The sequence below is a fragment of the Cylas formicarius genome, unplaced genomic scaffold (assembly GCF_029955315.1).
Source record: "Cylas formicarius isolate icCylForm1 unplaced genomic scaffold, icCylForm1.1 PGA_scaffold_5__7_contigs__length_24384050, whole genome shotgun sequence".
Taxonomy (NCBI): Eukaryota; Metazoa; Arthropoda; class Insecta; order Coleoptera; family Brentidae; genus Cylas; species Cylas formicarius.
In genome coordinates this window covers 18,899,451-18,927,246 of record NW_026844341.1, presented here as the reverse complement: position 1 = coordinate 18,927,246, position 27,796 = coordinate 18,899,451, and the positions used below count along the sequence as shown (strand labels likewise).

Genomic DNA, 27,796 nt, shown 5'->3' with positions numbered 1-27,796 from the left:
TTCTTAGTATTAAGGCTCTTTCAGTTCTTTGAGCCTAGTTGATATTTTTCATCCGATCTCCCCAATATATTCTTTGCCGCATATGCTGTAAACTCCTACCGTCTTAAGCGGAATTTTGTCTTTGACGGATCGTGAGAGATTTTTCGACAAGTGCTAAATCTGGTTTTCACGTTATATTTTTTAAGAACTTTTGATACGTTGTCAGTGAATATGAGGAAGGATAACAGTGCCAAATGTGACTCATTGGCTTTTGAAGGTTGTGGTGAAGTGTATTTTGTGATGGAAAACTTAATATCTTTAATGTGACAACAATCCATTAGAGAGAGGAGCAGATGTGAGGTGTTTTAATTCTGGGTTCAGTGACTCGAGCTGACATAGTTTTAGGGCTCTGTAAATAAGATAGTTGATAACCTATGATTTTGGGACGAATAATGATGTGGCAATGCATTACGATATCGGTCTGTGTGCGTAGGTTTACAGAATGACCCAATGTTTCTAATTCAATGGTAAGAAAATCTAGTAGGGATTCAAAAGTATTATCGATCCAGCGTTTCCTTAATTTTGGTTTTAGATTGAAGGTGTCGAGAGCTTTCTTCTCAAAGGCAATATATTCGCGATGACAGGTGATAATGGAGAACCCATAGTTGTTCCCGATGTTTGTTCAAACAACATTTTAATATATCTGAATTGATGTTGAGAGTTTCAGGAATAGGGACTTTAGTAAAGGGGGATTCTACTGCGAAACTAACCAGAATATACTGTGGATCTAATGTACGAAACTATCAGTTTTCCCTGTCAAGGATTTTAATAAAGTTCGGTTGACTTTATGATCCATCTCTAGCAATATCTCGAATCTTTTCCTGATATTCATTTCTGTGCATTTAGCATTTAGCTGCTTTTAGGATTTAAAGATTTTAGAGATTTTTGCGGTTTCACATCGAATTTCATTTGCTGTTTTACTCGACATTTGAAATGATTTCTTTTTTTTTGACAATACATGGACAAGGAGGAAGTTGGAACCTTTTGCAAGAACTGATTTTTGCGTGTCTGAAAATTGGTGCGACGATACATTTATCACAGTGTTTGGTAGTTGAGAACAGTTTGATGGTTTCACTAGTGTTGGCTTTAGTTTTTCTTCTGGGTAGAAGATAAGCGAAGATTTTCAACTTTGTCATGAATCATGTTCGAAAGGGTATCGAACTCAGATAGGGACTAGGTTTTAGAAGAATTTTATAATCGGATGAGGTTTTGGCATGATGGCCAAATTAGAGATAACGTTATGGTCTCTGCAACGTAACAAAAAGGTCAGTGTACCACTCGATGTCCTCTCCACAAAAGCTTGTTAATTTTTCAAAGATACTTTCAGAGGGGGAATCCAGAAATTTGGATGTGGAAGTTTCTTTGAAAAATTCGTTAATATTTTCCCATATTTGTTTTTCTATGTAACTGCATGCCGGCACAACAAGTTAGAAGGCAGATAACTATTCCGATAATTGTGCGATTGTCAAATACTATTCGGCTCCTATGGCAATTACGTACACTTAGACAGCAATAAAATGCAAATTACTTCTATCTTAGTCTTTCTCGAAGACGTTCTTAACATTGAATGAGTTGGTTAATATTTTTAGAAGATTGCTTTCATAACAACTCAGTAGGATAGATATCTGGTTGCTGACTTGGTGAACTAAACCTTTTACCAATTAAATTAACAAAGTCTATAGTTTTAGAGGGAGAATGTTCTTAAACATTTTAAAAAGTGATTTTTTTAATAATGTTGCCACATAGTTTTCATATCTTAAATCAACATCCATCAGAATTTCTAGGTTTCTACAGACGTCCATAGGTACTAACCTAACATTACACTCTCTCTATTAAGGCCAAGAATAAGTAACTTAGTCTTATGCACGTGAGCCGTGCAAAATTTGAGGTGATACGAAAAGGCTGGTGTATAGACTGAAAACAATAACGGTCCTAACACACTCTCCTTTGGTACTCCTTTCTTAGTAGCAACAAAACTGGAAACTACCACCGAGCACTATTCTCTGGCATCGGCCCTCCAAATAGCTTTTAAGGAGATGCACAGCTGAATGGCTTAGTCCAGAATACTCTACCTTTTTGAGAAGTACACTGTGATCTAGAGTATCGAACGCCTTGATGAAGTCCAAGAGTACCAAACACGTTTTTTCCAATGTCCTGTTGCCTCTCAAGCCACCCGAACGATAACCTGATTTAGTTTGTTTATTTATAACCCTCTTTAATACTTTGGACAAAGAGCAGAATATGGAAATGGCTGAAGGTCAGAGAATATTTAGAGAGGGAACTTTAGCTACTGACATTTATTACGTAATAATTAAGAGGATTAAGATTCCGGGCACTAGGTGTCCAACCATATCTGGTTGCTGACTTGGTGAACCAAACTTTTTACCAATTAAATTTCAAAATTTCTGTAGACGAACAGACATCCCCGACTTACTCTCCTTCTAAATTGTAGTTGTGAAAACTCCATTAACGGTATAGACCAAGATGTTTTGTAACGCGGGAGATCCACATCTACCCTGCTTTGCGCAATTTTTAAAATCATTTAATTTCAACTTTTAATTAAATACTCGGAAATGGCAATAATTCATTCCTTTTCCGCTTGTAGCCGAAGCGGAAGCAACAAAAGTAGTTAATGAAGTTTAATCTCACGTTAAGGGAACGCCGGTAAACTTTGCGAAAAAATTACGAGGCGTCGTTATATGCGGCGCTAATAGCATTTGCGTTAACTTGTGGTGATTCCGTGCGGCGATGTTCTTTGAAGTTCCGGAAAAACCGACCTGTTCAACTTACCGAAAAGGGAAAATTAATACGTCGTAGAAAAGTGCCGCAGTGTGCGATTTGGCGCCATGCATTGCCCGCATAAATTTTACGTATTCTCGCGTCAACGAGGCGCGCACGAATTTTGCCAGATTCGCGGTGTTGCCATCTCATTTTGCTCTGGTTCAAGATTTGCAACAAATATTCTTCTTGTTTCTTGGGGTTTTTCTAAATAGTTTCGAAAAAGTGTTTTAATTATATTTACTGTGTGATATAGAAATTCAAACGCCCAGTGAATGTATTTTATTAATCCCTTCGCCCTTCTATCTAAGATCTCTTCAATAGGCGATACATCTGCTAACTTCTCAAATAATTTGACATTCAGCTTATCGGAGGCAGTTTCTAAGGACTGCAGTGGCGCCTGGTTTGACTTTGTCTTTTTGAAAGATTGGATCTTGCAGTTGCTGAGAGTTTTTATCCAAAAAAAATCAAAGACGAATGACTTCCAGCTGTCATGGCCGCCCAAACTACGCCGCTAGAGTAGTCCCGCGCCCAGGCCGGTCATCGTCATCGTCTGAGTCGAAGATCTCAAATCCATACACAAAAACGTGATCCGCCACTGAAAATGGCTTGATTCCGCTCCTGATCCTAGCGATCCAGTTTTTGACACCGTGCTGGACATGACTGCATATGCGTATCGTAATATAATCTTTGAGATATTCTTTGAGCAGCTGGAGTTATTGTTGAACCGTTTTCTCTCGTTTAACACCAGATTTTTTATTGTGGGTGACTTCAATATAAATGTGAATGTTTCATCTAACGCTGTCTCTGAATTTTTAAGTATTATAAATAGTTTTGGATTGAGGTTAACTATTTCCGAAAATACTAGAATTGCGCGCTCTTCTGCTACTTGTATTGATAATATAACAAACTTGAATGAAGACGTTTATGAGGTGGGAGTTCTTGACCACAGAGGCCGGTTTATTAAACTTAGCATAGGTAGGGCGGATAGAGTCAGAACTAAAAGAACTAGGACTATTGCCAAATCAGGTATTGTGAATATTAAGAAGTCCTTGGAGGCTGTGGATTGGAATATTTGCCTTGGTTCTAACGATGTCAACTTTATGTCTTCGTTTATATTGGACAAAGTTCAAGACATGATCAAACAAAATTTTTCTGTTAAAAACACGTTCCTCATAAAAAATCACCGGTCAACTGGTTTGATAAAGATCTTGCATCTCTTAGAAACAGAGTGTCAGCTGCTAAAATTCTCAGTAAAGTCTCACAGAACCCTCTATATACAGAAGTGTATAAATCACTAAATAAGGAATATAAACAAAAAATTCAACAAACCAAAAAAGCTGCCTTTGATGGCTTTATCGAGAAATCAAACAATAAAAACAAAGATGTCTGGAAAATCGTTAACTATGAAAGAAATTGTCTTGGGAGATGTGATAAAGAATCTGATTTATCAGCAAACGATCTTAACAGTTTTTTTAGTTCGAGTAATATTATAAAGATCTTAACGGTGAATCACAATGTACAGAGTGCATGTGGAGGAAACTACTTTTTTTGCATCCGATAACTTGTGAGGATACGTACCGAGCCATACTAAGAATAAAAAAATCTTATTCTAGCGATGCTTATGATATCAATAGTGTCTTGTCTGTTTAGGATTTCGAGAGTAGTTCCAATCCAATGCAATCGTGCCTTTGTTCGGAAAAAATTTTGAGAAATTATTAAAAGATCAGCTAACTTCTTATATTAATAAGATAGAATGTCTTTGTGCTGGTCAGTTTGGATTTAGGGGAGGGTGTTCGACGATCCAAGCAATGTCTAAAGTTGTGAGTGGGATAGTTGAGGGCCTCGAGGCGGGTGAATTAGTTGGTTTGACCTTGTGTGATCTCTCCAGGGCCTTCGACAGTGTTTCTCACCAGCTTCTTATTAAAAAGCTATATAGATATGGTATACGAGGTCTCCTCTTAGATCATATAGCGTCCTACTTGCAGGGCCGACAGCAGTTTGTAGAATACCAGGATGACCGTTCATCACTTGAATCAGTAGTAAGCGGAGTGCCACAGGGTTCCGTCCTGGGCCCGCTACTATTTACAATCTACATAAATGACCTTTATCATTTCTCATCCTTCACTATATCTGCTAAGAGTGTCGAGGAGTTATCCGTTAGGGTTGGTATGTTGGAGGACAGGGCTAATGTCTGGTTCGAAAATAATTATCTTAAATTAAATTTAGACAAGACCCAGAGTATTGTGTTTTCCTCCACTTGCTTGGTAAATAGTGGACAGTCCGTCAAGTTGCTTGGCATTAGGATCAATGATAGTCTAAATTGGAAACAACATATCTCAGACCTGAAAAATAGATTGTGCAGCAACATATTCGTTCTTCGGCGACTGAGAGGCCTGATAGGAACAAGGACTCTGCTTATGGTCTATTTTTCTTTGTTGCATTCGCACTTATGCTGTGGGGTGATTCCTCAGCTGCTGTGGAGATTTTTAGAATGCGAGTCGTTGCTAATATAGGATATAGGGACCATTGTCAACCTTATTTTAAAAAATTTACAGTGATGCCCCTTCCTTGCATCTATATCTACTACCAGTTATTAGAGATACAAAGAACGAAAGGAAATTTAGCGCTAATTCTGATTGCCATGGCTATCCAACTCGTTCGGGAGATCTCCTTAGACGGCCTAGGTTTAGATCGAGGAAGTCTGAGAGCAACTCGTTGAACCTGAAATTGTATAATGTTTTGCCAGGTACCGTGAAAAAGATGAGCAATAGAAAATTTAAACATACTATTAAAGAATTCCTACAATGTCATTGTTTTTACTCCCTGCGAGCTTACATTGACACTGTCACTGGTATCGATGCGCTATAAAACTGTATAATACTGTATACTTTTGTTTGTATTAGATGTGTGTTTTTATGTTATTTTTTAATGTGATTTTATTACAGTTGAATATAACTTCTGACTTGCTGCAATTGTACGTTCCTTTTGTACGAAACATAGTCATTAAACTAATCTATCTATCTATCGCAACTTCTCTACTTTTCTACTTTTTCGATAAATCGGTCCCATGGATATCTGTCGACCTGTACATTGCGCTGGTAATGTTGCAGACGATAAGGTCCCTTATTGGTTGTTCTTCGTGGATCACTAGTGCTTCGTGAACCCCCATGCCTTACTTGCATGGCTGCGATGTACCTACATCTCAAATATGCGATTTGAGATTTTTAATGTCATAGTTTCAATGCTTTTCGAATACTAAATCGAAAACGGAGAATTGGAAGTGGAATGCGACTGAAGGAAACGAACAATTCAAACGACTGCTACGCCATGAAAATATAAAATATCGGTACGTTTGGATGATAAACCCGGCAGTCCCGTGGGATGACTTTTAAAAAGGGACCTCAGGCCCTTTTAGTATAGCACCAAATGTTTATGTGGAATGTCGTATTAGATCGTGTTAAATTTAAACTGTCGATGTGGTGCAATACCGTTTGATTTCCTTTCTTATTTATTGCCTTTTATGCTCGTAATTTTTGTGCAAATTGAATATTTGTAAACTAATAAATTCATTAACCCATCAGCAAGTTAAACAGTATGTTTTTACCTTCCGGATTTTCACTTTGCAGCTGCGTCGAATTTAAAACGAGAGAGATATTATTAATCCTGCTACATAAGACGAAAAACATAAGGGGTGTTTTTTTTCGATGTATAGAACTTTAAGTTGCAATAAAACAACGATGGATTATTCGATTGACGTGAATTTCTGGCATATGACCGCCACGGCTGGCGCGGATGTAGTCCAATCTGGACGTCCAATTTTCGATGACTTTTTCCAACATTTGTGGCCGTATATCGGCAATAACACGGCGAATGGTGTCTTCCAAATGGTCAAACGTTTGTGGCTTATCCGCATAGATCAATGACTTTACATAGCCCCACAGAAAGTAGTCTAGCGGGGTGTTTAAATCACAAGATCTTGGAGGCCAATTCACAGGTCCAAAACGTGAAATTAGGCGGTCACCAAACGTGTCTTTCAATAAATCGATTGTGACACGAGCTGTGTGACATGTTGCGCTGTCTTGTTGAAAGCACATCTCCTGGACATCATGGTTATTCAATTCAGGAATGAAAGAGTTAGTAATCATAGCTCTATACCGATCACCATTGACTGTTACGTTCTGGCCATCATTGTTTTTGAAGAAGTACGGACCAATGATTCCACCAGCCCATAAAGCACACCAAACAATCAGTTTTTCTGGATTTAACGGTATTTCGACATACACTTGAGGATTAGCTTCGCTCCAAATGCGGCAGTTTTGTTTGTTGACGCAGCCATTCAACCAGAACTGCGCTTCATCGCTAAACAAAATTCGCTTATGAAAATCGGGAACAACGGCAATCTCGTTTTGGGCCCATTCGACGAATCTACGCCTTACTTGATGATCGTTTGGCTTCAATTCTTGCACGAGTTGGATTTTGTAAGCACATAAACCAAGATCCTTCCGCAAAATCTTCCATAAAGTGGATGGACACAGATCCAATTCCTGTGCTCGATGGCGGATGGACTCATTCGGGTCTTCCTCAAAGCTACGCTCTACAGCAGCAATAGCTTCTTCTGTACGCATCGTACGGCATCTCTGGGGGGGGATGCGAGTTATCAATAAGAGTAAACGTTAATGGTTAATCGAATTAACTGCTCTGATGGACGATTTTGTCGACGATAAAATGGACGTAGTGCGCGATACGAATTCCGCACAGAACCATTATTTTCGAAATAAAATTGTACTATTTGCAAGCGTTGTTCAGGCGTGAGTCTATTCATGATGTTCTATGCATCGAAAAAAAAAAACACCCTACAAAGAAATTGTTTGTTGTAGTTTTCCTATTATATACGCCTTCTTTTTGTATTAAATTTCTGGAAAATTACCGTGTGCTAAAGTAGATTGAAAGCTAAAAAATAATTACAGTATGTACTGAAACAGCTCAATTTAATCTCAGCACGAAACGGATAAATTCAATGGTAAAATAGTGAGTTTAAAAGCGGCAAACGCCCCAAACTATGTAAACCGAGTCAAGGGTGTCTATAGAATACCGCAACACCGACTAAATAAACCGATTATAAGCTTCTGAACGTTCGATAATAATTAACCTTTAGTCATAATCCTACGTATTAGATACCCGAGAACACGGCTACATCCAACGTCAATGAATTTAATTTCCGGTGAAATGTATGAACCCCTTTCTGTTTTAATCGGTACTTTTCCGATACCAGCCATTTAAAAATTAAAAAACATCGATTTTGTTCGCTCCTTGCATAGTGTATGCCAGATAGGGAATCTTGAGAACCGACCTATATATTTCTCTCTTTGGACAACGTTTTTATGCGAAATTTAATAGTACAACTACGAAACATTTTTCGAAAGCCCTGGGAATTTATTTTATTTGACTGAATACGTTTATTCCTGGGATAGATTTTAGATAGATTAAACTTTCCGTATGGGTTTTTTGAAATGGTAGAAAACATATTTAGTTTTTCTTGCGGCATGTAGCATTATCCTGTCGCAATAACGGACGTTTATGCAATTTTCTAGGCAGTTTTCTGCCTTTCACCAAATAATTCCTGAAAATAATCCTTTCGAACCCAAACAAATGGAGGTCTGACGGTAATATAGTTTAAACTGTTTGCATATTGCATCAGAGGGAATCTGTGACAGATTCCATGTAACAAGGATTAACAGCGTGGTGTCTGATAAGTTAGAAAACGATACGGGTGTGCCCCAGGGCAGTGTATTAGGGCCTTTGCTTTTTATTCTATATGTGAACGATTTAGACAAAATTTAGAAAAAGTTTTCTCAACCTTTTCGCGGATGACACTTTGCTATCAATTTCTGCGAAAAATTACTTAGAACTGGTAGACAATGTGAACTCGGAATTAAGGGTACTTAGTAACTGGTTGTGAGGAATTAAACTTAAGTTAAATTTAAATAAAACGGCATATAGTTGAGAGTAAACAAAATTTTAATGTATTTTTGGATAATAATTGTAAGATTATATTGATGGTAGGTTAATAGCAAATGAAATATCTGAGAGTAGTCTCTCAATTCAATTTCTCGCGATATGTAGATTATGTTTGTAAAAAATTTGGAAAGGATAGGTTTCTTGCGTAGACTTTTCCCTGAGCTTAGCCACTGGAGCAGACGTCTTGTTTTGAAAGCGATTATCAGCCGTCATTTTTGGTATTGTAATTCACTGTTTATTTATTTTGAGAACGGTGATGTTCATAAAATACAAGTGCAACAAAATAAAGCCACGCGGCCTGTTCTGGGTTGTACACGTTACACCCCCATTCGTGTAATGCTTGGGTCCTTAGGGCGGTTGTCGGTGTCTCATAGAATTGAGTTCTCTAGTGGTTTGCTGATATATAAAATAAAAAAATAAATTACGCCTGAATCAGACTGAACAGTATCACGTTAGATAGTTGCATAAACATGTCAAGGCTTGTCTGGTACCAATAACCAATAACCTATAAGTTTTGCGCAATTTAATTATAGCACAATTCTCAGAACTTTGGAAACATATCTCGATATTCATTCATTCATTCATGCATTCTTGTTAGTCCCTTAGGATAGTAAGGAGCTTTTTATGGATATTTTTATTGGGATGGGATGTTCAATTAATTTCAGTTTACCATTTACTGCAACAGAAAACGGAAAATCGCCTAAAAGAAACCGAAACAACACGTCAATATTGTTCACGCGTGCCATTTTTTAAAAGCCTCCGTTCGTCGTGTCGAGATTGTTTTGATGAATATCTCCATTCTTTTTTTTTAATGCCCTCCGAGGGTTTTTTTACCGCTCGGCCCAAAAAACTGGGGGGGCGCATTTGTCACCGACCGAAGAAAGGGCGAGATAAATCGACCCTAATCCGGTACGGGGAAAAGAAGTGGCAAAAAGTCGCATAAAATAAAAACCGGAAGCGCCTTTCCCTTGCGATCTGTTTGCTGGGGGTGGGGGGGCAGTTTTCTTTGAATATTCATCTTACCACTTTGAAATAATTTTTTCATTCCGCTTTTAATGTAAGGTGCGGTCTATTTTAAGGGTCAGCACGTCATCCGCTTTTATCTGGACTCAATTCGATTTGGATCTCTTCTTTCTTTTTTTTTTTCCCCTATTAAATTATCGCCGTTACGTTTTCTCGCAAATTTGCCGTCGATTTTTGATTTAAAGCCCGTAACGAACTCTGTAAACTAATTAGTCGAGTCGAGGAAAACGCGACATCTTTGAGGCCCTGTTTTTTTTTACAGCCGGCATTAACGATAAAACGACCGAGGAGCTGCAGACTCTAAAAGTCTCGAAAAGTATTAGCGATTGGCGCGCAAAGGTTCTCGGGGGAGGACGCATCAAGCACGATCCCCAAGCGAAGACCATCAACGTTTACGGATACTCGCAGGTAATTTTTGATTTTTTAGCCCCCTGGCCTTATTTAGCTCCAACCGGAAAGTTTTCAGAGAAACGTTTCTTTTATAACCAATCATGAAATAAATTTCCTGCGTGATAATTGTATTAGAACTGAATGGGGGCGTCGCTGTGGTCGGTAAATTATCATCTAAAATTCAATTTGTAGGTCCATTCATTGCCGCGTTTCTTGCCTATTGAACGAATTTACAATTAAAAACAAATACGAGTTAGACGCAAAGTTCATTAAACATCTGTTTATTAATTAAATGTCTACGTTTTTTTTTTTAGAGAGATTTTAGAACCGCTTTTGTTTCGTGATCAGAAAGTTGGTTGTTTTTAATGGTTACCTCCGAACTATTGTTTTCGATGTGCAGAAAAACGTTTTAGATAATTACTTTACTGCACAGGGTGCCTATACGCATAATAATTTAACACCTTGTAGAAAAAGGTATACTTGAATATCGGAAACTTCAACTATTTTGGAGGGTTTTTCATTATATTTTGACACCCACCTACGAAATAGAAAGAAATTTTGATGAAGACCTCAATGTATTACTTTACTCTCAGGGTAAATTATTATACCATTACGACACTTGACATCATGACTTCTACTTCTACTGATGTTAAAAAATTATCCGGATAATCCTATTTATATTCAGTGAACGCTAAAATGTTGTAAGTTTCACCCGTTTAAGTTCCTTCAAGTGCACAATTTAAGCGATGAGACTGGAATTTTGCACCGAAATGTATAGAAGATCTCAAGAAGGTGGAAATTTTCTAAACAAAATAATATTTACGGATGAGGCTTCGTTCACAATAGCAGGTGTATTTAATATAATAAACATCTTTGCTCAGTATAACCCATAAGTTATTTAACTCACGCTGCAGATCTTTAGTTTTGATTAGTCGTCAAAAGTAGAACATTAAGCCCTCAAGCCTCCCCATCGGGGTCTTATTTACCACTTCCGAACGCGAAACGGAAAGAGACACGCCCACGCTCAGGCGGATGTGGCTTAGAACCGGCCTAGCGTTACTACTACTACTACGCCAAATTTGATAAAAAAAAAATTGACGAGAAATTTTAATTTTTCATAACCAAACATATAATAAAGTTTCTGCGGTGGCGTGTTTTTTTACAGTAAAAAAATAATGGCGTGAAACATTTTATATTTATACTAAATTGCATTAGAGCTGACTGCCGGGGTCGCTGTGGTCGGCAAATTATCATTTACAATTCAACGCCGCGTTTCTTGCGTATTGAACGGTCGTAGAATGATTAGTTTCCAATTAATAATAAATACGAGTTGGAGGCAAAGTTTAGGAAATATTTTTTTTTGAGATTTTGAAATTGTTTGCGTATAGTAGAACCGCTTTTGTTTCGTGATCAGGAAGTTGGTTGTTTTTAATGGTTACCTCCCTAAACAAAACTCATTACCCATCTACAGGGTTAATTTTTAAACAGAATAAAAAGTGTAAATGCAAAAGTTTGAAGATTTTTGCTCTATTATCTTATGCAAATGTCAGAAACTACAAACGACGATCACAAGCTATTATCGTTTTTTTTTAAATAGAATATTTCAGTTTAAAAATAACTATCATTCGATTTCTAGACCATAACTATATTGTTTAAAAAGGCCAAGTCTGCCTTGATAACCACCATATTATTTACTTACTTTTGACAACTAATCAAAACTGCAGTGTATGTTAAATAACCCAAGATATTTCAATTGGGTTGTACTGAGGAAAAAAACGCCAAACAATAAAATTATATTATTCAAATGGACATAATGTTGCAGGGGTTTAAAGAGAATATCGACAAATATATCCGGGTAGAAGCGTTCCGTCAATAAATAGAATTAAAAATCTGATTTAACAATTTGAGGACCGAAATAGTGGTATACGAAAGACCGGGGTAATAAAAAGAAATTTTGATGAAGACCTCAATTACGACACTTGACATCATGAATTTAAGTTTTAATTTCTTGATTTTATATTATATTATATACCTGACGTTGAAAAAATTATCCGGACCGGTATAGTTCCTTTCAGTGCAAAATTTAACCGACGAACATAAAAAGCAGAGGCTCGAATTGTGGACTGAAATGTATAGAAGATCTCAAGAAGATGGAAATTTTCTAAACAAACCAATATTTACGGATGAGGCTTCGTTCACAACAGCAGGTGTATTTAATAGGAATAATAAGAAATTTTGGTCCACTAATAATCCACACAAAATGCAGGCAGTGAAAATCCAAGGTCGGGCGTCAGTTAATGTATGGTGTGCTATGTTGAACAATATGGTGGTCGGACCAATTATATACGAAGGATCCTTGAAGGGCCAAACATATTTTAATTTCCTTGCAACAGAAATAGAACAGTTGTTACAGTTAAGAACTATTTAAATTTGATTTGGCATCAAGATGGCGCACCTCCTCATAATGTCCAACCGGTTACCGATTATCTAAATAGTGAATATAGACTTTGGATAGATTTGCAACAGTCCCGACCTGAATCCTTGTGACATTTTATGTGGGGATACTAAAAGAATGAAATTTATTAGAATAGGCCTGAAAGTGTACAAGTGATAGCAGAAAGGCTTAATATAATTTTAAAAGATTTAAACGGAGTAAACCTGATATCTTAGGTTCTTTAACTCACGCTGCAGATCTTTACTTTTAATTAGTTGTCAAAATTTTTCAAAATTACCAATTAAGGTGGGTGTCATAATATAAGGAATAACCCAGTACGTACGCTTTAATAATCAATTGAAATAATTAAAAACAATTTCCAACTACTTTCTTTACGGCCTCATTTCCCCGTAGGGCTTATAGGGAAAAAAAAGATAGGAATTTGTTATGTAATTTTTCGTGTTCTGTCTAGTTTCCAGAGACCTCCCACATTTTTCCGCGAACTCTCGCTTGTAAAAGTATGTTTTTCCTACTCCAATTAGCTGCGTCTTACTTTGCTTATCGGTATTCATTACTCCTTAGACTTGATTAACTCTTTTGCGCTGCGAAAGCCTGAGCTTGTAATCGTTTGGTGTGGGCACAAGGAGTACATCAAAGGCCGCATCTCTTTTGCGATATGATTTGTTAAAAATTGAAGTACGCGCTTCATTTTAGAAACGCGTTCCAGGCACAGGAAGTAAAGCTAATCTTTCTTTTCATACCGATAGGAGACTTTTTTGATCGAGTAATCTGCACTCCGGCTTATCCTCGCATCACTCAAATTTCAAATTAACCACGCTTTTCTTTTCTTCTTAGACTAACTTTTTATAAGCGCAAACTTGGATTTTTCGTTCTCTAAAAAAACTGGAACTATAACAGACCCATTGGAAACTTTTCAAAATTAACTTGCTAGCGATGGTAGTTACTTTCAGCGGTAAGCACCACCCTGTTTTCTTTTCAGGGTTACGGGAAAGCTGACCACAAGCAAACGGTCGACATATTGAAATCGCAGTACCCGGACTACAGCATCACGTGGGCCGATGAAGGGTATTGACTTGCCACCATCACTTGGGGGTACCAAAGGAGGTAACCATCCTCCCTTTCTGCGGTATTATTTTTGTGTGCGGATGCGATATTGTGTGCGTAATAAACGACATAATGACGTAAGTAGTGTCATTTGATGTGGGTCGATCAACCCATGTCGAAAACCTACTGACATCTCCCGGTCGATCGGGATTAGAGGAAGGGCGTGTAAAGGAGTATAATTTTTGTTGTCCGCCGTTCGCGCGTCCTACTTTTTAGTTAAAAGTTTTCGAAAGCAAAATCCATAACGGAAATTTTATTAACGTCCGCTGAACAAGTGGGAAGTTTGCGGGGGTGCGGTGCGATGCTCGAAATGTTGCCTAATAAGTTTTCGGCGGAGAGGGGGGGGCAGGTTCGTGAAGCGTATCCCCCCTCCCCCCATTTCCCTCCCATCGCTGCCGCAATGTTTGGTCCCGTGATGACGCCAAGTTTCGCTATGTGGACGGGGGTTGTTTCCTTTTATGGGGTTAATGCCGCATTACACGGGTTTGTTTGCTCGCGACTTCGTTTAAACTTAGGGTTAAGTGAGAAATTTAAACGTGCGTCGTCGCGTGGTAAGGGTGGCTCGTCACTGGTTCCTTTCTGTTTTTAGAGTGATATCTCGAAACTCGTATGGAAAATAACCAAATCTGCATACCATAAGGCAAGGGATCCTCAACAGGATGTGTTTAATTATTAAAAAATATATTTTTTAATCCCTTAATTATACACCGATCTAGCGTGCGGGAAGCGTCACTTTACCACGTGGGTTTCTTGTTCCACGGACCCGAGCCTCTCCGGCCATTTCCGAGATATGGGAGCAATCGAATGTTTTCGGGGATTTTACCGCACCGGTTAAATTTTGACGTTTGTCAATTCTGACGGTCATGTCGGCGAATGTAATCGTGTTTTTTTTTTAAATGTACCCAAAAAGTAATATACAGAAAAATGTTATACAATATATCAGACAATTTAAATACTAAGTGACATTTATAATTTAAGTGTACACTGAAGGATTTCTAATTTCTTCCACAGTTTTTTTGACGTGACGTCCTTGTGTTTCTCAGTGCGCCATGATGTTAATAATTCTATGCGGTTCCACGGCAACTGATGGATCTTGTTGCTCAGTTATATATATATATATATATATATATATATATATATATATATATATATATATATATATATATATATATATATATATATATATATATATATATATATATATATATATATATATATATATATATATATATATATATATATATATATATATATATATATATATATATATATATATATATATATATATATATATATATATATATTTATATTAAAGTGTGTAATATAGAGTCGATTTTTCTCAAAATTTCCACGTATTAATTAAGAGACACGCTGTATTGTTAGCAATATTCGTATATCTGGAGTATTATATCTTTAAAAGAATTAGTATCGTGTCTTTGCTATCTAAGAGATACCTAATATTGCCAACAAGTGACCTACTGCGGGCAGCTTTAAATCCAACAAGAATTTATACGGGTGTTATCTTATATCTCGAGTATCTCAAAAAATATGTAAAATTTAAATATAAGATAAATTACAAACTTACTTGGTTTTTGATCCTAGAATTGATAAATGAATAAAAAAAAACGGAGTTCCATTTGAAAATCTTGAGATTTTGTTAATTAGATTCGCCAAAACGGCACCACCTATTTGGGACACCCTGTATAAGCTGAAGCGCATCTGTCAAATTGATTGAGTAGTGCATCATCTCTTTAGTCTTTAATTTTCGTTGCAATAACTGGATTTGTTAAGAAAGTAACCTTTATTTTAACCAAGAATTTCAAAAATGCCGAAATATACAGAGTGAAATTATGATATTTTAAATCTTCAAGAGAGTCCAAGAAACTTTTTGTACCAGATCCAGATCGTATAATGGGTCGTTTTATTTGGCACACGGTGTTCATTCTTCACGACTGCGAGATTCTCGTCCGTTTCGCCGTCCGAGGTCGCACCAACGATTCTATGATCTTGTCCAGGGTGCGAGCGAGACGGCGCTTGTTTACAATAATCGGGGACAACGAAACACCGTCGATCCCCATAAATATCCCCCCCGAGGAGAGACAAAGCCGACCCGCCGTCAATGCACGCTTATTATTTCAGAGCCTCGGGGTGGTTTTTCGAGTTCAACACTTTTCTATATGCGACGAGGCGTATCGTTTTTTTTAGCCCCATTCTTAAATCCATTAGGCGCGGGAGACCGGCTGTGGAGGAGGGAGGTGGAAGTCGGAGGCTCTCCGCTATAGATGGAAATATCAACATCAATCTTGTGTCCCTCGCAACGCGCTATTTACTGCCGCATCGGTCATTTTAGCGGATATATCGGAAAGCTGCATCGATCAATTAGTAGATTGGACCGACATCAACCGTGTTGCCCGAACGCTTGGCGGAGTGGGGGTAATTAAAATGGTTCCACGCGAGGTTTTCCAAAAAATTCAATTTAAACCCGCTGTTTACTGAAATAGCTCGATATGTGGGTCGTTATTTATTTATTGATTAACTGATGCAAATGTAACAACTTTGCCTTCGATCCATGTAAATATAATATGTTTTTTCTACTCCCGTTTGTAAAATATCTAATTATAAACCGATCTAGCGTGCTGGACGGTCACTTTACCACGTCAGTTTCGTTTCCCACGGATTCGAGCTACTTCGGACATTTTCGGGATTTTACCGCACCCGTTTGGGAGCAATCGGATGTTTTTGGAGATATTTCCCGCGCCTTGAATTTTGACGCTTGTCAATTCTGGCGATCATGTCAGTGAATATATGTTGTTTTGCGAAAATATGCCCAAAAACTAACGGTCGTAGAAAAAGTATAGTATGCAACACGTTCGGTAAACTTTTTAACTCACTCGTTTATTAAAAACTCGGTCCGCCCGTGTCAAATAAACTCGTGAGTCAAATGCCGTTTACCACACTTGTTGCATAATATACTATAAGTCATTCGCTCCGCTCGTGTTCAATAAACGCGTAAGTCAAATGCCGTTTACCGCACTTGTTGCATAATATACTATAAGTCATTCGCTCCGCTCTTGTCCAATAAACGCGTGAGTCAAATGCCGTTTACCGCACTTGTTGCATAATATACTATTTTCTACTCCCGTCTGAAAAATACCTAATTACACATCGATCTAGCTTGCAGGAAGCGTCCCACGTCCCACGTTACCACGTCAGTTTCGTTCCCCACGGATCCGAGCCCCTTCGGACATTTCCGTTATTTTACTGCACGAGTTTGGGGTGTTATTTTGCGAAAATGTATCCAAAAACTAACGGTCGTAGAAAAAGTATAGTATGCAACACGTTCGGTAAACTTTTTAACCCAGTTAAACAAGCACAAACATTGTTCAGATTTTCACATAAATATATTTAAATGACAGCTGTTTCGGCAACACCGTGCCTTTATCACAAACAGCTGTCATGTAAATATGTTTATGTGAAAATCCGAACAATGTTTTTTCTTATTTAACTATTTTAAATGGATTTTCATCAAGTAAAAGCCACTTCAGTACAACTTTTTAACTCACTCCTTTTTTAAACACGCTCTCCGCTCGCGACAAATAAACTCAAATGTACTATTTATACCACTAATGACATTTATACTCTTATTATTATAGCTTGTTGATTTATTAGTATTGCAATATTCACAAAATTCGTTAATGTTAAATTACAACTTAGATCAAGGTCTTATGCTGGATTTCGACCTTTTTTAATTATTTTAGTTTATATAAGTATGAAGTAAATTTTATCTAATATATTAAAGTATCTCAATAATAAATATTATGTATTTCTCGTCACAATAGCCGGCGCCATATTAATTACCTGGCCAGTGAAAAGCCGCGCGTATATAAGCACAGTCGACTCCGAATGCACGCCGACGCGAGAATCCGCCAAGCACGGACCCCGAACCGGAATAATCCGGCTAGCGAATTAAGGACGGCTTACGTGTATTTAATAAATTAGGTCTGTCGCAGCGAGACTGCGTTCGTGGGAATGCTGCGGTCGACGTCATCCCCTGTTGAACTAAGCGTAGCGTAAAGAATTCGCAGGCAGACTCGTTATTAAAGTAGTAGCGTCGTCTATGCGGCACGTCCCCCTCTCCTTTGTTTCCGATAGTCACGCCTCCTTTCTGGGTACGCCCCTAATTTGCCATATCATTCAAAAGGAAATAGCTGTTACCGTGTAACAAGTCTTAAGCTGGGTCCAGACGGGTAACTGAACCTCGTAACGTAACCTGCTACGCGTAACATTTTATGTTCATTTTGGACTTGTGTATCGGTTGTCAGTAAAGTGGCGAACCATCAAAGAAACCTTCGAAGTAGTGACACGCGTTGATGTTACAGCGTCTGGATGAAAACTCGAGCAAGTCGTCAGTCGAACTTTGTAATTGTTTAGTCTTGTAAAAAATCACCTATCTACATGTCCGAGAGTACGGCTCTTGTAAAAATGGAGAGGTCGAAAGAAAAAACCCTTCGAATTTATACTCTGTGTCAAATACTAAAAGTTAAATACATTAATTTCTAATTCGAAATGATTTTTACCTTATAACTTGCTTGAAAAATGAGTTTTGTTTTCAAAAATGAAGTTAATTTTTTGTCTTTTAATTCTTCCACGAACGCTTGGTAGACATCTGGAATTATAACACTTTGGATTATTTGGAAATTTTAAAATACTGCAAACTACTATTCGAATCCCCAAGTTGCCAAAGACCGTAATGTCATTGCCAATCTATCTTGTACTGAAATATTGGTATTTTCTTTCACTATTTTTGAGTCCATAAAATTGATAAAAAATTCAATATATATATAATTTCCATTAACTGACCGAAATTTCAAATCACACACTAAACTTTTTTGATCTCTTTTCGAAAGGTTTGCCATCAGCGCCTTTGTCTTTTATTCTTATTTTTTAAAGCAAAATGCACATAAATATATGCCGCAGCAGCTACTTCGTCATCGTAATGTTTAATGTCAAAAACAAACTGATATTAAAAACGGCTCGCCAGGATGTACCGTAAATATTGTATGAGGTTCGTTTCGGTACGTGTACTTTTTGAGTGTATAGAAAGTCGAATACAAGCGATCCGAATTTCCTTCTGGACCCGGGTTAATAACTTAAAATATTTTGATCCAAGCGTCATAAAGGAAACTGAAGTAAGGGCCAGTTGACTAATTTATTGCAATTCTTTGTCGTTGCAGTTAATAATGTTTCTATTATTTGAACATGTGGTTTTTTGTTAGGTTGCTATTAAAGTAATTAAAAAAAACAACCGGAATATCAATTGCTTGGAGATTTTTATGTCCGGGTGGTCTTTACTTTATATAAGTTATATATAAGTTATAAGTTATATATATAAGTTATTAGTAGTTTGTATAACGAATGATAATAGTTCGCCACTTTAATTGTTTACGAGGGCTGCCTTTTACATTTCGGGATTTTCTTAAACTAGTCCTGCCATCTGGTGACTAACGTTTGTTTTTGACATTTTGAGGTTAGGTCTACTAATTTAGGTTTTGGCGGAAGAGTGTTGTTCGTGTTTTTTGTGATAAATTGAAAAAATTGTCATGCAATAATTTTTTACAACTTTAGTCGTGAACTAAGACAATAATAATGCACCGATGAACTTAATTCGACTTTTGGAGTTAAAGCACCATCTAGCGTTTAAGGATGAATTTCGTGAAGGTCGTCCAAAATCGATGGTTGTCCAAGAAAATATTGATGCAGTGCGGAAACTGAATTTGCAGGATCGTCACGTGACTTACCATGAGATTGAGGTATCTTTGGGCATTAGTGGGACCAGCATAAATTTTGCATAAACGTATGGCCGCTAAAAAAAAATGAATCAGCTCAAAAAAAGGCTCGTGTTGATTGGTCGAAGCAGATGCTAAAAAAATACGATCGCGGTGCATAGAAACACGTCTGTGATATCGTGACAGATGATGGTGATGGATCTATGTATATGAACCTGAAAGTAAGCAGAAGTCGACTATGTGGATCTTTCAGAATGAGACAAAGCCCACAAAAGTTGTCCGTGCTCGAAGCACCTCGAAACAAATGGTAGTCTGTTTTTTCCAGCCACGTTGCAACTGTTTCTTTGGTGAAAGGTCAAACAGTCAATTCTGAATGGTACACAACCATTTGTTTGCCGAAAGTCTCCCGAAATTAGAAAAACCGACCGCCGAAGACGAATCATTCTCCACGACGACCATGCTAGCTCTCACCGATCAGTGCAAAGTACTTTTTGATTTGATGAGCCATCCACCATGTAGTCCTGAGTTAGCACCTAATGACTTCTTTTTATTCCCATACATCATTATTATATATTCGGTTAAAGGTTAATCTATTACTCAGCTGTCAATTTTCCCCAATATTCATTGATAAAAACGTGACAACATTAACAGAGCAAAACAATTTAGCTTTCGTAGCAGATTTTTGTGACAAGTGACAAAAAGAAGAAAATTAAAAATGTTGTTTTCCCTCGCCTGTTGAGTAAAAAATTCGCTGTAATTTATTGAGGATTTTTTTTTAATTTTCTTGGTTTTAATATCTCAATTTAACGAACGATGCGTTAAGTAAACAATTATTTTCAAATATTTCGTTTGACGAAACCGCTATTTGTTTCGAGAATTCGATTAAAATTTGCATAGCCTCTCGCGGCCGGCAATTTTTAATTCCGGGCGGCGGTCTGAAATTTGAAAATTTGCTTTTGCAATTTTGTTGTATTGCGTTCGTTAGTTTTCGAGTCAGATTTCCCCTCCGTAGTGATGCGTCACGGTCTCGGATACCCCCACGTACTTAATTACTCGAAGTCCCGTGTTAGGTGGCGCTCTTGTTTCGACGGAGCTGTTTCGCATTAAAAATACAAGCTTCTTCGGGTGAAACGAATGCGAGCCGTGTTCGACAAAGCCAATTTGAATACCAATTTGGAACAACGGGTATGGATCGATAGATATAACCGAAGCAAAACAATGTCAATTCGCTGATAAATGCACGACAGATGTAGTGCGAGTCGATAGTGTAACGCGCCGATGGACGACAGCGAACAAGGGATTCGTAAACGGCCGTATTTGTTCGATCTGGTAGAAAATTTAAAATCACAGTTCAAGAACGATTTATTTCCATTTAGACTTGCCTCGGCACGTGTCGGATATTGTCAAAATTAAAATTAATAATAATAAAAAAAAACATAATTTAATAAAATATTTTCGAATTATGGACAATTTATGCCTAAAAATTTGCTTTTTAGAAAGAGGTCTTGATTGTTTACCTAGGTTGTAAGTTTGGAAGTAGCTCATTTATCTTAGGATTAGTTTTAACGTTCAATGTACAGTTAAAAACAAAAAGACATGCTTATGGCACGAAACATTTGACGACAAAAAAAGTAACGAGGTTACGAATATATCCCAAATAATATAAACCTAAATAGGTCGATTTTTTGTTAATTATGATCTATTTGATTAGTGGATGATTAGGTTAGGTGAGAATCAAAATAAAAGCCTAGAAATTGACTACACTACCCCGACGAATACACATATTTCTCGGTGTGACGATGCTTTTATTTAAAGCCTTACAACATTGGGTTGTTATACTAAGCTAGCATCCTAATAATGCAATTTTTACGTTACTTCACAATTTAAGGGGCCATTTTTTTTCTTCTAGAAAAAACTTCTGCAGTTGGATCTGTAGAACCCTTTGATTCATATAACAATCTCAAAGAAGTTTTATAATTGTACCTCTCGCAACTTCTAACCTGGGCGTGTTATCATAAGTCGGATTTGCATTTATATTATTGGTATTGGTATTAAAGGGGGGCGCCCTCGCGGGCGTCCAAGCACTTAGGCCACCAGATGGGCCCGTTGTGCCCCCGGCCGCTCTAGAGGGCGTCCAGAATGCCGCCCCTCCTATAGAAGGTCAGCGACTCCTTTAGCCCAATACCGTGCAATGAGTCCGGATCGATCAGGGCCGTTCCGAAGACTCTCAATCTTGCCCATGTCAAGGCAGGGCACTCGGTGAGCAGATGATACGGGGTCTCCTCCCCTTCCATGCACAACCTACACTCCGGGTCGTCTCCAATGCCTAGCAAGCAAAGATGCCTCCTAAGCCTGCAATGTCCTGTGTAGGCCCCTGTTAGTGCTCTACACTCCCTTCTGGTCAGTCTAAGCCGCGCCCTGGTCCGAGGAAGGGCGGGCCCATCCATCATAAGCCTCGCCTGCCTCATTCCCGGAGCAACTCTCCAGCCCCCCGCGGCCCGGTCTCTCGCCCAGGCTTCGAGAGCTCCCCGGCTCACACACGGAGCGATCCCCAAGCGGGGCTCTGGCCCTATATGCCTATGCGAGGAGCCCTCTCTGGCTAAGGGGTCCGCTGCCTCATTGCCCCGGATACCGGTGTGACCCGGGACCCAGACCAACGTGACCTTTCTCTCCTCAGCCACCCTCCTCAGTACCCCTTTACACTCCTTTATCAACAAGGAGCGCGTACGCACTGATTTCAGCGCATGAGTGCAGCCCTACTATCCGAGCAGAAGAAGACTCTCCTGCTTCCGTGGTTGAGCCGAAGCACCTCTCTGGCCGCCATCAATAAAGCGAAAATTTCAGGTTCATGTTGAGTTCATATCGTTTACAAATTAGCACCCTTGAGGAACCTCGTTAAAAATGACTTTAGATCCTCAGATATAACTATTAGTTGAGCTTTTGTGCTTTACTGCCTATTTACAAAATAATATACAGAGTGTCTGTTTTCAATTGAGAGAGTGTGAGTGTTTATGATTATGTGATTGATCTGTTCAGCGTTTTTGTTTTATACGAAAGTTGACTTGAGGGTTTTAGAATTAAAATATTGCTGCCTAAGAAAGCTTCCTAGACGCACATCACGCAAGGACTTGCCAAAAGCGGAACGCTTGACGTCGTCGAATAAAGAGACGTCATGGAAAAGATAAATAAAAGTGTGATGATCAAGACACTAATTTGTTTACAATTTATCTCGATAAAAAAAATCGGGTTTCTGGATAGGTTATAATAATAATAATAATAATAAACAGCCTTTATTAAAGCAGAACAAAAAGAATATGCTACAATAGAGTTAAACAGGTGGCGAGGTCTAGCAGCGCTGCTCCACGTAACCACCGATACCATGTAGTAATATATTGAGAATTTAACAAGAAAAAAAGCTAACAAATATAAATAAGTCCCTTAAGTCCACCCAAGATTCACAATTTGACAATTTTGAACAAATCAAAGGGGGATAAAAAATATAGAAAAAAAATAGACACGTGGAAAAAAGCAAGTGCAATATTCGAAAATGACTAAAAGAAAAACAATAACCAAAAAAAACAAATATAAAAAAAGCGATTCAGCCTCTCCTTAATCTCGCCAGCTCTTTTAATTTATTTTTAAATGTCGAAGTGGATGAACAAGTAATAACATCCAGTGGAAGTGAATTGTAAGTTTTAATAACGTTGTATGTCCAAGAGCTCTGAAACGCAGCCGTACTATGCTTGGAAACAGGGAACAGTTTACGGGCTTTTCGTACTTAGTAATTTTATACACTAACGCAGCCAGATGCAGAAAATACCTTTCATTCAGATTTAACCACTGCGTCGGCGTTATATCATCAAATTTACGCAAACCATAGCTGTATCTCAAGCAGGCATTTTGCAGTTTTTGTGAGCTGTATTGGTCCTTCCGTCTTAGAGCCGGCCAGTATACAACGTCCGCATATCCCAATTGGGAGAGTATAGGAGAGTCACACAATTTAAGTCTAATCTCAGTAGGTAGGTCAAGAAAGACTCCTAAGTTTTTACATTTGTCGTTAAAGAAAGAAAGCATCTCATCAACATCAGTCATACTATAATCACCGTAATAAATATTTTAATTAAAATAATAAATTAATAATGTACTTTGAAAAGCGATTAACAACGGAGTTGCACGTGACACGCGGCGCTGCGAACGAATTGCCACCCCCCCGACCCCCGATAATTAGCGGAAACGGTCAATATTTGAGAGCCGCGTAAATCAGGTGCGCACGTCGACTCGGCGGAAAATTTTAATGATTTAGCGGGTATAAACAACGCCATACGGTCCGGACAGGAAAGAAGAAAGGGCCAGATTTATCACCCCGCGGCGAAATAATCAACCGTTTCACGATTTGCCTGAAAATTGGCTGATTTGGGGGGAGGATACATAAAAGGAAACGAATAAATATCCGTTCGGAACCTTACGAGCGTTATCTCGCATGTGACTTTTTTGATTTTCGGTTCTTATCGGGGATTTGGAACACGATTCGGTCGATATACTATTCGACGGTCGCAAAAATAATATTTTATTTATTCCTGTCCTCGCTGATTACGAGCTGATTTGCGTTAATCTTAACTAAACAGTTCTGATTCGCTGAATCCGTGGTGGCGTCACATGCCAGTAAACAAGTTCCACTCCGTAAAATTTTCGATTACACGCCAGTTAAATTTGTAAAAGAAAATTGATATAGGTGGATAGATAGATTTTTTGTGAATTTTTTAAAAATATTTTCAATGGTTTATTTGAGAACCATAATTTGCTTTTAAATCTTCAAAGCATCTATTAATTGGAAGAAATGTGAAGACCTATATAGAAATAAGATTAATTTAAGATTTTCTAAAAATAACAATTTTATCAAAAATTTGTTCCAAAAGGGCTCACGCCTTCTGATGGTCTGCACCCTCATCAGAGTCGAATTCTGGTCGGATTCGTCTTTTTTTCTTCTTCATGTGGCTTCTCCATTCCGGAGGTTTGCTAACATCATGGCAATTCTGACGTTGGAAACCGCTGCTCTGAAAAGATCTGCAGAAGACATGTTAAACCATTCTTGCAAATTCCGCAGCCAGGATATTCTTCCTCCAATTGATCTTCTGCCCACAATCTTCCCCTGGATTATCAAGTGAAGCAGCTCATACTTTGGACTCCGCTTTATGTGACCCAGATAGACGATCTTTCTCCTTTTCACTTCTTTCAACAATCCTGACAAGAACTTCTGCGTTGGCCATATCCACGATATTATATGCATTCTTCTATAGGTCCATGTCTCAAATGCCTCTATTTTTCTTTCGTACATTCTGTTAAGGGTCCGAGTTTCTACGCCATAGTACAGCATGCGTACTCTAAGATCTAGGCTCTGGTCGCGGCTACGGAGCATCTTTTTTATTTTGACCACCGCACATGCTTTCTCTATACGGATCTTGATTTCGGAACAGTAATCAACGGTACATTCGATATTTATACCCAAATAATTATATTTTGGAACCCGCTTTGACCAAACCAAAGTGTCGACTGGCAGTGATGACCTTATTTAGCAGTTCGTGTAGATCATGCATATGTTAAGCAAAAATAACAGTGTCGTTTGCGTAGCGCAAGTTATTAATTATCTGCCATTTACTCTGATACCTCCCGAATCGCATACAAGGGCTCTAGTGGATATTTCTTCAGATGTTGAATAAAAGCGGCGAAAGGAGACAGCCTTGCCTTGCGCCCCGTTTGACTTCTATTAAATCAGTCATCGTTTCTTGCACTCGTAATGTTGCCTTCTGATTTAAGTAAAGGTTGACAATGATCCTGATGTCTCGCGAGCCAAGGCTTTCTGATTTAGCACTTCTAGTACTGTATCCGTTTCTACAACCGAATCGAGATGTTATTTTCGAATTTCTGAAATACTCTGCGGTATATAACTTTCAAGAATACTTTTAGTGTGTGCCTCATCAAGCTTATTGTACGGTATTCATCACATCTTTTTGCATTTGCCTTTTTGGGTATTGAAACGAAGGTCGATTCTAGCCATTCCGTGGGTATGATTCCCCGTTATGTATATTCAGTTGAATAGTGCTGTTATAGAATTGAAATGTTCGTGTTCAATCAGCTTCAACACCTCCACAGGTACTTCGTCCGGACTCAGAGCTTTTCCACCTTTTGTTGTCTCTATTGCCCATTTTACCTTTTCTCTCAGAATCGTAGGCCCCGTTTGTTCTTCAGTAATAGCCTGTATCTCTACTCTCTGATCATCGAACAAGTTTTTAATGTACCTTTCCCATTGTAGCATCTGTCTCTCGATATCTACTACAATGTTTCCGTTATTGTCTATAATCTTAATCCTTTTATTTCCGTGCACTTACTCTTCAGCCATGTTTCTTTGTTTTGTCGGCATTCATACCTTACTTTGTTTCTCAGCTCTCAGTACATGTTCTGGTCGGAGGTTTTGACTATTCTTCTCTCTTCCATTAACTTAAGGATCTCGTCCGTCATCCAGTTCTGTCTTTTCTGCCGCTTGCTCGATCTGAGGTATATTCTGCACGGCTCTATCATTCCCGATTTGAAATTTCTCCACATGTCTTCTGGATCTGTTTCATTATCGTTTACGTCCTTCTTCTCTTTTTGCTTTTGTATGTTTCTGTTTACATCTTTGGAAACGTCTCTCATGGTGTAATCTGCCTGTGCCTTCATCGAATGATCAAAGAGAGATGCTTTTCCGAGCCGCACGGGGGGTACCAAATTAAAACTTGGAGGTTTTCCTCGAAACGTAGACGTCCACCCCCGCCATTGTTGAACGGAAAATCGTATTACGTCGGCCGGCTTCATATTCCCTCCGCGGCTTACGGGTCAAACAATGGGGGGGTAATTGTATCCCGCCCCGCTCCTCTTTCGCTATTTATGATTTATACGTTTTCATCGGCTTCCGATTTTTGAGTTCGGAAGAGGAACCAGACCACTTACCAGGCGTTATCGCTCCATCCGTCCTCCGCTGTCGGCCGAGATACAACGAAACGCGGCGCAAAATAATTGAAACTTTGGAGGATAAAGAACGTCGGAGATGAAACAACCCAACTAAAATTTTCGCATCTTAAGGTTTTATTATAAGGTAACCGATATTTATAAAAGGTTTTGTTAGAGTTTTCATAGTCTTGAGTGGCGTTACAAGTTTGGTAAGTACCAAATTTAAGTTTTATAATATTGAGTCCAAAATGTTTACATTACATTACCTTTGGTGTTCAGGATTTTTAACAAGATTGCTTTCTAAAAATCGTCGGTGAGCGGAGCAAGTTCGTAGCGCCTAGCGCGAAGCAGCTTTTTATTTTAAAAAGAAAGAGCTTCGCAACGTTTTTCTATTGTGCTCCTGCTGACCACTAACGAACTTTCGCTAAATCGGTGTACTTTTATTCTGCATACACCCTGTATAAAGCGTTTTTTACCTATGTGACGACCGTTGAGATTTTTTTAGCTAGGTTTCTGGTCAGAGTTCGAATTTGTTCTATACTAAACAAAAAGGGAACCCTTTAGATTAGTAGACCACGCTAGCCTACTTTTTTTATTTAAGAAATGAGTGATTGGAGGCCCACTCTGTCGTTTATTATTCATGTAAATGACTTTCCGCATTTCATGGATTCTACAGAACGTATGCATGGTCAGCCAGGGTATTATTATATACTACTATGAAACTTTCGCAAAATCGATGTAATTTTATTGTATCGCCGAACTTCAAAGTCACAACAAACTTTGATAAATATAAAAAATTGTACAAGTAATAACGTTTTCCAATGATATTATTTTCAAGCATCTCACGCACCCTGTCTGATAGACGAAACCTGAAACTCTCTCTCTTTCTCTCTCTCTCTAGACACAAAATTCGAGACTGCTTAAACTAAATCATCCCAGGTTTTATAGTTTTTCAATTACGGCTTATTTTATCCACGAAAATGGAAATTTTCGGGGTCTTTTTTTTTAAACCATAACAGACACACCCTGTACATATTTCAAATAATAGCCCTGGATTTTCCACGTTTCCCAGTCCAAGAATTTTTCTAAAATGGTTTTCGAGAAAATAAGATTTTCCTGAAACCATGCAGTGCGCCGTAATAATCAATGACGTCATCGCTCCTTGACAGTGATTTTAACGTGGATTTTTTCATATATCCCGAGCAGCGTATGTGAT

The 27,796-nt window shown here is 38.2% G+C and overlaps 1 protein-coding gene across 3 annotated transcripts in view; it reads left to right on the top strand.

Annotated features, from left to right (window-relative positions):
* LOC132701906 (14 kDa phosphohistidine phosphatase-like) overlaps positions 1 to 27,796 on the top strand; it is a 93,101-nt gene that overhangs the window by 57,274 nt on the left and 8,031 nt on the right. For 2 of the 3 annotated variants that reach the window (XR_009618828.1, XR_009618827.1), the window contains exons 3-4: positions 10,124 to 10,269; positions 13,686 to 13,810. Coding sequence is in view for 1 of the 3 variants with exons in the window: in XM_060670202.1 (XP_060526185.1) it covers positions 10,124 to 10,269; positions 13,686 to 13,778 (239 nt within the window). In the remaining 2 variants the exon portion in view is untranslated. Of the gene's footprint in view, positions 1 to 10,123; positions 10,270 to 13,685; positions 13,911 to 27,796 lie in introns of those variants that run through there. The other variant, XM_060670202.1, reaches the window with a different exon arrangement.